Raw genomic sequence first — 10,561 nt, 5'->3', positions numbered from 1 at the left:
AGACCCAAACTATCAACTAAGACCCGTAAAATTATTTTGACCAGTTTTACCCTTCCATAAATACTGGATAACAATAATACTGGATAATCGTATCAACCGGATATGGAGGTTTGATTACCACGTGTAGCTGATAAACAACAACAGCAGCAACGTGTTTATATCTCTATATTTTTTACTAGATTTTGTCACGTATTTCACCAAATAACATTGAAAAACGACATATTTTGTCCAACGATTAGTTTTTACTAGTTTTTGTGTGAAAAAGGTTAATTCCTTTAAAGTCTCTTTCATAGGACGGCCTGACTTTGCCGTGTTGGCTTGGAATCAGAACGGAAGTCCCTGAAACTGATAGCCACAAGTACCAGCTCTTGCTCGATAGTTGTGTGTACCAATATTTATTTTGGAATGGAGAACTTTAGCAGACAGATTTTGACAATTTTCATTCTTCTTTCTTACTTTGACATTTCTCTTGAAACAGAAGTAGATGGCAATGTTCTCAATAGAATATTTTATGAAAAATTACTAAATGATAAAAATGATTTTAAGTTGGATTTGAATGAATTTACTAAACTTTATAAAGATATAATTGGAATAAAAGAAAGTGCATTTAATCTGCCAGCAGAGCCAGAAGTCGCTGAAAGAAGCAAAAATCTTACTCAGTGTTTTAATTATAATTCTTCCAATGAAAGAAAGAAGATCTCAGACTGTTTGTTTAAAAAGTTGAATAATTTTGTAAGTATGATTTACTTCCAAGGATCAAAAACTTCATGGCACCACTTAACTTTCAGATCTAAGCACTGCCAAGTGAGTAAATTTGAACACCACCTCTGAAGAAACTTAAAGTCTAAAGACTTTGAACACATTACTGAATCTTAATTTTTGACTCTTTTTGCTGTTTGGATGTTCTGTGTATGACTGTGAGGTAATCAGATTCAAGTCAATTTATCTTGTCAAAATTTTCTTTGGCATTCGTTTGACAGGATACTTGAATATATTTTGGCAAACAGTTGGTACCATAGCTTTATTTTTCAGTCCTATTTTATAAAAATTGGTACCGGCATTTCAATAATCTTGAATGACATTTGAGATACCTTTTTTTAAAATTTGACTTTGGGAAAAGTCATATAATAGATGACAGCTTCTCCTTTACAAACCACATGATAAAGTATGCACATCAGGCTGTTTTCTAACATCCAATAGATTTATACCAAAGATGATGCATATTGATTAAATGTTGATGATCAGACAATTCAAATTCAAACCATTGTTTTGTTCGGTTAACATTTATTATGTTATGTGTTGAAGGGAAACCATGAAGAAATAATTACTACTTGATAAGGGATACACTGGATAAAATATAACTTTGAAAGGTGTGGAAAATCCCCATTTAACAGTCTTTTTCTTCTGACTCTACTCCAGCTGACAACTGTCAAACTATCCATCAGAGGCTGGAATAGAGGCAGATGTTTCGGACTAAACAGTACAATGTAAATCAAGGAAATGTCAGAAGATAATCTCAACATTTTAACAAAGAGGATAAAAAAGAAAATATGTATGCCTGTATTGTCCTGTTTCATTCTGATAATAAAAATTAGTTAACATAAGGTTATTTTTAGTACAAATATGAGATTATCTTAAAGTAACATGCCCACTTTGTCATGAAAAAGAATTCCAATCTTCCTGGAAAAAGTTGATGAATTTTCTTTCCTTTCTTCATCGGAATGTCAGCAAAGGTAAAGATATCAATTATCAATCATCTAACACAATAATGTATGTACATATTAGGCTATGTCACATTGTCATGCATCAATCTACTGATATTGTGTCTTTGGCTAGGTAAACTAATCAGTTAGCGTCACTTAAAATTTATAATTTCGATAATCAAAATTTATAATCAATTAAATATCAATGTTAAATTTTCTTTGTCAAATTTATATTTTCTTCTGTGTACCTGTTAAAAGTAGTAACCTCTTCCAGTTTGTCTTGCGCTCACCACTTACAAACATTAAACTATAATAACTGATCAAAGCAAATAATAATTATGTTATTGTACTTCTATGATATTAATATTACCCATGGAATCAAAAATTTAGTCATGATTTCTTACTTAGAATATTTGGATTATTGATCGGCAGCATGTCATCAATAATCGATCTGAATTTGTTAATCGATACCCAGCCTTAATTGTGTCAGCATTAAATTCCAGAATGTGTTTTCCATTCAAAACTTGAGATAAACCTGACCAATTTATAATCAAATTTGATTAAAAGTATGATTTCCTTACCCTCAGAAGATGAGATCGTGGTTTTTTTCAATGAAATTATGTACCAAGAACTAATTTAATGTAAATTTTAACTGAGGCCGTTCCTTGTAAGTATATCTTTGTTTTGATGTATTTCAGAACATATTTGCAAACAACAAACTTAGTAAACTTACAAAAATTGTGGTCAGATCAAAAACAGAAATTGATATTTTAATATAATTTGTTTTCAAAAGAATTTTACATAATGACATTATCATCAGTTACAAAGTGTTATTGAGAATAATAATAAAAATAAGGTCATAGAAAATGACAGATTGGTGACAATGAGTACATTTTCATTTTAAAATATTTAATTTTTTTTTTGCACTCATAATTTAAGTGTATAACAGTGTAATAGTCTATTGTACCTTGATACTAGTAAATAGTATTTCATCATCTTTTAACTATAACAGGTGTACTGTTTCACGTGAAATTTGATACGAATTTATAGTCATTTTTACATAAAACTCAATGACAAAAGAAACCATACCATTTTTAACCAAAAAAAATATATATTCGTAAGTTAATAACTTATCCATCAAAATAACATTGCTCAAACACAACAATAATAGAAATTATACTCGATCACTGATCATTGTGGTAGGAAAATGTCAAAAAATTGAAAATCATGTGATCCTTGAATACACAATATTGCACGTGCAAATAGAAAGGTTGAATTGCATGTTGGACAAACACAACGAAAAAAAAACACAAGAAGATTGACATGAGAGCAAGCTCTGGAAATGGTAGGGATTGAAGCCACCCACACCCACTTATCAAGATTATATCCGTTTTACATTTACAAACTTGATGCCATCTTAAATGCAGACAGGGCAGATGTCAGACAGGCCCAGAACAGACAGAACCAGGATGACTACACTTTGTGATGACCTGTATTTGGGTACCTTACATCTAAGGAACCTCCTGACAGTGACGTCATCAGTAGGCTAATGTGTTAGGTCACAGGGTTAGTTGACAGACCCTGTCCAGGTTTTCCATTTGCATAGTTGAAGTTAAAAGTCTGGTTTTTGTACCCCATCTCACTTTTTGTGACTCTGAAACCATGCCCGGAAGCTATATGTTTGCCGTTTATTGTGCTGGTTTCGTTGACAGTTTTGTCAGTCTGTTTAAAACATTTCAATCCAATCATTTATATTGTGTTTTTTTTTTATCTAGGGTGTTTTCGAACATTGGTAAAGCCTCTTTTGGCCTTCAGCTTATATCTGTCATAACTATCATTTTGCATCTAGTCAGGGTTTAATATATAAACAGTATTGCATCGCAGCTTGCGAGTCAAAATTACACCTTATTGAAATTTATCATAACGATCTGCTAATCAAATCATATATATTTTGTATATTTTTCGTGGGAATTTTTTACCAAAGCTAGAAATGGCTTATACGGCAACTCTCAGAAGATTCTATAAACTTAAGAAACTAACACCATTGGCAATATCGATCTGAAGTTTACAACTGGAACATATTGCTCAACAAAATTTTATCTGATCTTTGAATTAATCCACAGCAAGTTTTTTCAGCTGTTGCCAAATATCAGGGTTTATAATATTGTATGGATGATTAATTATATATTCAATCTAAATCTATCAGCTTTGCATTTTTCGTCCATTCATTTATTTCATTCATTTGAAATTCAAACATGTTTATCCTGTTCTGAAAGGCTAAGATATTTTTTACTACCCATACATACTTCATTTATCCATTTATAATAGATTATGTTATATAAATTATTTCCTCTTTTTTAGGAATGTTTTCTATGCATAAAAAGTAGTTTTTTGAAAAATACTGCCTTGAAAGCAATGTTTAGCCTTATTTATAAATACAGAAATACCCCCATATTGTGTTATTTGGTAGTTATCACAATATATAGGGACCTTTTTCCTGATAATATTGCCACAATTTTTACAAGTAACTAAACGTTTTGAACAGCTGGTTTTTTCATGCTATTGAAAACTGAGTGTTTTTGATCGAAATTTATTGATTTTTTTACATTTAAAATCCTTTTTGATGGAGCAAGTTAACATGTTTAAAAAACCAGTTAAAATCACACTTAATATCACAACTTATATCACAATATATACCCATATCATGATATATATTAATACTAGATATTGTGATATCAACTTTAACAAATATTACCTAATCCTTGTATCCAGTTAGTAAATTTACTTTCCCAATATCCTTCAGATCAAATGCTGTACTGGTACATGAAAACATCAATAAAACTCCAATCTAATAAAATTTCATTACCCTTCCAATTTTGGATAGTGATGCCCAAAGTAGAGCGATGTTATAGCCTCCTTGGGTTTCGCTATACCACAATTCCTTATGGGGTTCGATTTTATTGGTTAAAAAATACCATTTATGGAAGAGTAGATTACAATGGAGACTAAAAATATCAGAAAACAAAAAAGACACAAAATTGTAATAAAATTTTGATTAGTTGATTAGGCCCAAGACTAGCTAATGCTGACCAAGAAGGTTTGTGTACCTGAAACTTTATTGTTTTTAATGTTTTTTATTGTATTTTTCAGTGTTTAAGTGTTTATGATATATATGAATTATATTCATTACCACTCAATAGCAGTATAGATATCAACCTATTTCAACAGTTATCACTTCCTGTATTATATTCTATCAAAAGTCAGAATTGTTTATCTCCACCTATACTTATACCTCATATAGAAGATCCTTCCATTTCAGCAGGTAATACTTCTTAAAGATATTCTACCTCTTAGTATGACCAAACAATTGAAATTTTTTATCTTGGTTAAAATGTGAGGATGTTATATTTAGATATTCTATTCTTTAGTCATAGCACCAGGGAAAGTCTGACTGATATAAATACAATACATTTGTTGACAAAATTTTAGGCTTAAAATTTAGACGCAGTTATCCTTTAAAGTGACTGTCCCAGATGAAATTTTTCTAAATATAGAATTTTAGATGTGTTTTACCATAAATCTTTTTAATGCCCCTACATATTTTTGAGCTCTAGAATGTATCTTGGATAAAAAGCACATATTTCCCCTAACCCCTTTAGTACCTGTTTACCAAGAAAAATTTTAAACAATAATAATTGAGACTTACAATACCTTTAATGAAATTAATCTGGAGCTTTTGGAATAATTTGAGGAAAATTTCTGTATATTTGTTTAATTTTATGCCTCAAAAAAAGCTGCAATGATTCACCAATGAATCGATAACCGTGATTCTTTCCCTCTTATCAATGTATTATGTTAGATAAAAATAATTGCAATGTATCGGCACGATTATTTATTAGCCTCTTTTCATAATAAAAGGCACAGAATGATTTTTACATCAAAATTTGTAAAAAATCATTCCAGAACTCAAAGATAGCAGTATTTTCTTATGTTTTGTTTGTTTTTCAGTATGGGGTTATGGTATTTTGTTTGTTTCTGTTATCAATCTATGTTCGTTAGTGGGTATCATTGTTTTACCCTTTATGAAGATGGTGTTTTATCGTTTATTGTTAATATTTATGGTGGCCTTAGCTGTCGGTACATTGACTGGTAGTGGCCTGTTGTTTTTAATCCCTGAGGTAATTAATGGTATTTTTAGTAGATATATTATTGTTGATTCATAATAAACAATGATGTCTTACATTGGTCAGACATGTGTCAAAGGTCAAGTCGTGAACTTTTGGTAGTTGCCAACAATGACTAGAAAAATAGTGTCCTGAAAGGATTTGAAATATAGGCCTACTTTGTCATATGCACAATCTGATTTTAAAAGAAATTGATTAATGCAAAGATATGATACTACAGAAGCATGATATTGATCAAACGAAATGTTTGCTTTTGAAATAATCTGCCTGCAACTCTAAGACAATTATCATTTAGAGTAGACATATATCTATCAGACTAAAACAGGAATAAACTGTTTAATTTTTTTAGAATATCATCAGAATTTCATGATTAACAGAACAAAATCTAATCAAATTATTCTCTAAAAAATGTAAAAAGATTTTTTTCATTAAATGCTTCACAGACAAAAAAAAAAAAAACATGATGTAAGCTTACCAATGATACAGAGACATTATTGTGTTTCTTTTAATACACTTAGTATCCACATTTCACTAATTCCAACATTATGATCACATATTCCAGGCATTTGGTCTAGACCATGATAATGGTTATATATTGACAGCATCAACAGTTATTGGTGGTATATATCTCTTCTATTTAACAGAAAGGATAATGAAAATGCTAACAATATGGAGACAGGTATTAATCTCTATTTCTAATCCCATTTTTCAGCTGGTCAGAGGAAAATGGAATGAAGACCCAAGTGCTACAGCTGTGCAACATTTTACTAAAACTAAGTGTTTGATGACGTCACTAATCACGATGGGCCTTATGACATATTGTGCGTTTATTGACGTCATCAGACACTTAGATTTAATGAAATTGCAGGATGCACTGACGTCCAGAGAATTTGAATGGCGCAAATTGATGCTACCAGTGTCCCTCTAAGAATTATTAGTAACAGCTCGATATTCATAACGCTTAATTGCACTCTATATTGTATTGCCTGTATTTATCAGGCTATATGTCCTCAACTGGTGTTTCAATTTATAATCATCAGTAGAAAATCATATTTACTATTACGCACATAATGTGGACATATTTTTATACACTCATGTCTCTATGTTACAGACTAAAAAACATGAAGGTAGAGATAAAGATATTTATTGTTCAATACGCCAGCGAACACCGAAGAAATCTGAATCTGAATTTAAAGATCCGTCCACTATTCCTCAATCTTCCTCATCCTGTACAACTGTTACCTTATTGAATGATGAAAATAGTGATGCTAGTGTGGTCAATGAGAGTTTACCTAATGGACAACTTGATACACCTGCCCCAGTATGTTCATCAGTATATTATATTTCTAATATTTGAATTCATCACACATTCCAGAAGGCTTGCAAACTGAAGTTCTCGGGGATCCTGTCTAATTTAACAAGACTTAAACTTGCTGACCAAGATTTGAACCTACAGCCACCAGTTCTTTAACTTAAGCGAGTACTCTAACCAAATCATTCCTCAATAACAGTGAAACAAATTTGAGTTAGATCTTTAAACCGAATTTAAAACTTCATTTAGTTGTGGTCTGTAAAGTTAATGGAATTGTGTCCCTTTATCCCTTACTCTCAAGCATTTTTGCATTAATAATCCGTCTGAGTGATAAATCCCAGGAGCTCAATATTTCGATTAATCGGACAGTGAGATGTTCTTTTCAGTTGTTTTATACATCTAACTAGACATAATTATAATGTTGTATTTATAGAAGATAGAAGTAAATGGTAAATCTGTCAATGGTCACCATCATGGTGGTGAAGGTAAAGAGATAGCTACAGTGGCCTGGATGATTATATTTGGTGATGGTTTACATAATTTTATAGATGGGTTATCTATTGGTGCAGCGTTTACAAACAGTATTTTATCTGGAGTTAGTGTATCTCTGGCTTGTATTTGTGAAGAATTACCTCATGAATTAGGTAAGCCACTTGTAGTAATTTATGTGTTACATTATTGATAACAGATGGAAGGGCATGTATCCAAATACTGCACATGACTTTCATTATAATTAATAAAAAACCATATCTTCCAAAAGTTTGCTATGAAATAAAAAGATTTCTTTTCCAACTTGATGTTGTGCTGAAATAAAACATAATGATTTGCACATGTTTAAGGGAATCTGTCTGGAGTATTGAGAAGTCCTATATTCAAAAGTTAGCCCTCAATTCAAAACAGGTTTTAATGATGGAAGATTTTTTTATTTGAAAATGGGGTCACCAGTAGATAAGTTCTTACAATTTCATTTAATGAAATTACAATTCTATCCTGAGTAGTAAAATTAGTGGAAAGTTAACCCCAATTCCAAACTAGTTCTCCTAATGAGGATTTTATCTGAAAAAAGGATCAGCATTGGATGAGTTCTTGACAATTTGATTTACTGCAATTTCTTGTGTAATTTCAGGTGATTTTGCTATTTTACTGAATTCTGGTATGAGTTTAAAGAAAGCATTAATGTATAATTTTTTGTCAGCATGTATGTGTTATTTAGGATTGATAGTGGGTATATTACTAGGAGAAAGTACCTCAGCTCATCAGTGGATATTTGCTATCGCTGGTGGCATGTTTTTATATATAGCACTTGTAGATATGGTAAGTAGAAACTGTTATCACTATATAGAGATATTAGTTTAGAATGGCTTGGCTTGGAATAATATGGATTGGCTGCACACTGCTGGGTAAATCGGTAAATGTGTGTCTTAATACTACTAGTACCATCAGTAAGCTTATACATTCAAATTCGTTTCACCAAATGCGATTACCATACCATACCATTACCATCTTACAAAGATACAGTTGGTTTTTATACGCCCACATGGAAATATATTGATGAGATCTCGGTCAAGTTTGAAATTGGTAATAATCGGATGAACGGTTTCAGAGTTATTGCCCTTGATTTAGTAAAAACATGTTAAATTTGGCTTGTATGCCCGATAATGGCTGCAATTTTTATCAGATCTTGATAAAACTTGGTACGCATGTATATATGGACAAGATCTCAGACAAGTTGGTAACAATCGTGTGAACGGTTTTGGAGTAATTGCCCTTGAATTAATTCAATGCATCTGATTTGGCTTGTAGGCCTGATAGAGACTACATTTATGTAACTTGGTATGAGATCTCAGTAAAGCTTGATATTAGTAAAAATCAGATGATTCGTTTCACAAGTCATATTAAACTACTATAGACTTTGTTATCATTTCGAACAGCTGGTAGTGGGCGTATGTTACCTTGCCTGGCAAGCTATCTTTTAAGCTTTTTGACAACTAAATGGTGACAGAGACGAATTTGAAAATTCTTTCTCTCATGCCTTTTTTTACCTTCAGATGCCTGAAATGAATGCAGCTGCAGAATCAGAAGAAGCCAAAAAATATGGAAACATTAAGATATTTTTATTACAAAATTGTGGTTTATTCACTGGCTTTGCTATCATGTTAATCATGGCTTTATATGGAGGTGATATCTCATTTGAATAGATACAAAAAGTTTCATTCATCAACAGAATTTAAAAATTGGGACATAGTTTGAACATGATAGTTGTTTACAATACGTGGGTGCTTTAGTGTGAGTTTTAGTACTAAAAGTAGTGTAGTTTTTTTATATACTAATAGAGTAATGTTGACCCCTGATAGTTTAAGCAATAATGATCTTATTCTGGAAACTTAAAAATGGTACAGAATAAATGTTTCAAATTATCAAATTCATCTCGGTGCTGATTATATTTGAGAAAAATTCATTCATTCAACAGATTTTATGTAGCTGGCTTGCATTGTTAAAAAAATCCTACTATTAATATTATAAGTATTATAAAATTGATGGTAATATTTATTAAGAAACAGGGCTAGGCTTTTTTTGCTTTTTGAACTGATTTTTTTTATGTCATCAAATTTGTTTTGATAAAAAATAAAGAATATTGTGAATTCCAAAAATCCCATTCAGACAATTTGTTGCCATTTCTACCAAATTTCAGAAAAGAGTTCCACTATAAAAGGGACAGGTTCGCCATTTTAGGGGTTGATTTGGGTTTTCAGAAATGCTAGAAATGTACGATAATCACAATTTCTTCAAAAATATCATAAGTAGGAATTTCACTGTATATCGTTTCTATTTATTGAAGAGCGAACTTGTCCCTTTAAGACTAGAAATAGTTTGCCCCTTCACTTTTATTGAACTCATCTATTCAGGCATATCTTATTGTAGTTAAAGTTCAGTTGAATTTGTATATTTAGATAGATGATATTCAATTTTGTAAATTAACCCATTTGATCCCTTTCATATTGTATATTTTCTCATCAGCTAAATCTTATGATAAGAAGAGTTATCTTTTCCTGAAATCATCTTTCAAGGTTGTGTTTGACCTAAACCTATTATACTGGTAACGCTCGATTGGTTAGCTCTGAACATGTTCTGCCTGTTCAAAATTCTGCCTTCAATTAAACAGACCCATCAACATTCAAAATTTACCGCTTCACCATTTTGAATTCTGTCTACACCTACTTTTTGGGTGGAACAGGTGAACATTAATCCTGAACATGCAGAACTAACTAATTGATTGCTCAGTTAAGCTCATTCACAGCTATCTCCATTACTCTTCAAAATGGAAAGTCTACAATTCAATGTTTGTATTTGTCTGTAGAGAA

The 10,561-nt window shown here is 31.3% G+C and overlaps 1 protein-coding gene across 1 annotated transcript; it reads left to right on the top strand.

The window, feature by feature from the left end:
- Positions 1-4,785: 4,785 nt before the first annotated feature.
- On the top strand, positions 4,786-9,397 carry LOTGIDRAFT_160668 (hypothetical protein; the record flags this gene model as incomplete). The annotated part of the gene is made up of 8 exons (XM_009055762.1): positions 4,786-4,800; positions 4,854-5,025; positions 5,712-5,881; positions 6,450-6,566; positions 6,999-7,208; positions 7,633-7,843; positions 8,326-8,513; positions 9,248-9,397. 8 exons carry the CDS (start codon positions 4,786-4,788, stop codon positions 9,395-9,397), a joined length of 1,233 nt encoding a protein of 410 aa, XP_009054010.1.
- Positions 9,398-10,561: the final 1,164 nt, after the last annotated feature.

Source organism: Lottia gigantea, assembly GCF_000327385.1.
Source record: "Lottia gigantea unplaced genomic scaffold LOTGIsca_25, whole genome shotgun sequence".
Lineage (NCBI taxonomy): Eukaryota > Metazoa > Mollusca > Gastropoda > Lottiidae > Lottia > Lottia gigantea.
This window is presented reverse-complemented; position numbering and strand designations above follow the sequence as displayed.